Source organism: Pteropus vampyrus, unplaced genomic scaffold (genome assembly GCF_000151845.1).
Source record: "Pteropus vampyrus isolate Shadow unplaced genomic scaffold, Pvam_2.0 Scaffold567, whole genome shotgun sequence".
Classification (NCBI taxonomy): Eukaryota; Metazoa; Chordata; class Mammalia; order Chiroptera; family Pteropodidae; genus Pteropus; species Pteropus vampyrus.
Genome location: NW_011889348.1, coordinates 258923 through 260778, shown reverse-complemented (window position 1 = coordinate 260778; position 1856 = coordinate 258923). Strand labels below are relative to the sequence as shown.

General features: G+C 65.0%; 1 protein-coding gene across 1 annotated transcript in view; it reads left to right on the top strand.

The window, feature by feature from the left end:
* The window catches only part of MLPH (melanophilin), a 32229-nt gene that overhangs the window by 26578 nt on the left and 3795 nt on the right, over positions 1–1856 (top strand). Inside the window, exons 9-10 of the mRNA XM_011384252.2 lie at positions 7–133; positions 1594–1672. Of these exons, the coding sequence (XP_011382554.1) occupies positions 7–133; positions 1594–1672 (206 nt within the window). The remainder of the gene's footprint in view (positions 1–6; positions 134–1593; positions 1673–1856) is intronic.

Below are 1856 nucleotides of genomic sequence, written 5' to 3'. Positions count from 1 at the left end.
GCCCAGATGGGAAAAGAGTCCCCCGGGCCCTCGGGACCCCGTCCAGCCCTCCAGGACCGCGGACGAGGAGCTGTCAGCGCTGGAGGACAGGGTGGCGGTGACGGCCTCCGAGGTCCAGCAGGCGGAGAGCGAGGTAGCCCCCATGGCCCCAGGGAGCACGCGGCAGGGCCCTGAAGGGCGGAACACAGGGGCAGTCCCCCACGGGGCTCAGGAACTTGGGGGTCCCTGTGGGAACAGTGCCCACCACGCCCTGTGCCCTCACGCCTGTCTGTGTCCCGTTCGCCATAGTAGGCCAGGCAGGGTTTGCAGCCACAGCAGAAGGATGCTGGCACTCGCCACTCCCCATCCCATGAGGAGAGGCTTCTCGAGAAGCAGACTTAGATTAGGGGAGTGTCCTGGGGCTCAGGACCACCTTGGGGCCAGAGGGTCATCCTTTGAGCCCAAGCGTGAGCCCAGAGCTTGCGTTTGGAGGGGTGTGTCAGGGGTATACAAAGGTCAAAGGACAGGGACAGCCAAGGTGACCAGGCTCAGATCTGCCCTCATCCTGGGGACCCACTGAGAAGAGACGGTCTGCTCCTCAGACTAGAGGGGAGCCAGCACCCACCGGTGGCCCATTCCCACGTCTCTGCTCCTTAGCAAGGGTCCACGGTCCCCAGGAGGAGGGGCAGGTCGCCAGAGCTGACGGGCAGCCTGAGGATGCTGCATTCATTGATTCCTCTTGCATGGCAAACATGTGTCGGACGCCAAAGACACAGCTGTGACCAGCTGAGACCGAGCCGCTGCCTGCACGGAGCTCGCACGTTCAGGGGGAGCACAGAGACCAACGCCAGGGGACATTTCAGATCCCAAAGAGATCTGTGCAGACAGGAAGTGAAGGACACCCCACAGGGCTCTCAGTGGGGTGCTCAGAGGAGGGGCTCAGGCAGGGACGTTAGGGGGCAGCACGTGCAAGGGCCCCGAGGTGTGGGGGACTCGTGTGTCACGTGCAGGAATGAGCAGCGAACCCCGAACCCTGGAGGCTGGAGCAGGTGAGGGGAGGCACCCGAGAGGCGAGGTCTGCAGAGGGCCCGGCGGGTCACAGGGAAGAATTTGGGGAACCGTCGGAGGGATCTGAACAGGGGTGATGGGGCCAGGTTTCCTTTCTCAGAAGCTTCCGCTGGCCTCTGTGGGGGGAGGTGAAAAGGGGGCAAGGAGTGAAAAGGTGGTGCCAGTGGGGGTGGGGGCGTCGGAAAGGGGGGCAGAGGGCCAAGCCTTTCCCGTAAGGCACAGTACCGTCCCTCGGAGCCGCGGTGACCCTGTCCCCCAGTCACTGCCCACCCTCCATCCCTGCTGGTAGCCAGACTTCCTGATGCCCCCCAGAATATGTGCAGAGCCCCCTGTGCTCCTACCTGGGGGGACCCACGAGGAGCATGCAGACCCCCGGCAAGCGTGGCAGGTGACTGAAACAGGACCCACAGATCGCGCATCCTGTTGGGGCCCCAGTCCTGAGGGGAAACGGTACAGTGGTGAACCAGGGCCCGCTGCTCCTCGGTGCTGTGACGCTGGCTGAGGGGGGACATCCCAGCACCGCGTCTGCTGCCTGTCGCCCCCCAGGTTTCGGATATCGAGTCCAGGATCGAAGCCTTGCGCGCTGCAGGCCTCACTGTGCAGCCGGCAGGAAGGGCCCGGAGGTGTCAGCTCCCAGTGAGTGGCCGGCCACGCGCCCTGGGGGCGGGGACCTGGCCAGGCGCACAGGGCCCACGTCCTTCTCCCCGAGTCAAGTCGGGACTCTCCAGACAAAATCATGTGGGTGGGGAGATGGGCCAGAAATGGAAGCTGCCCTGGGGGCGTCCCAGGCGGGGTGGCAGGTGAGACAC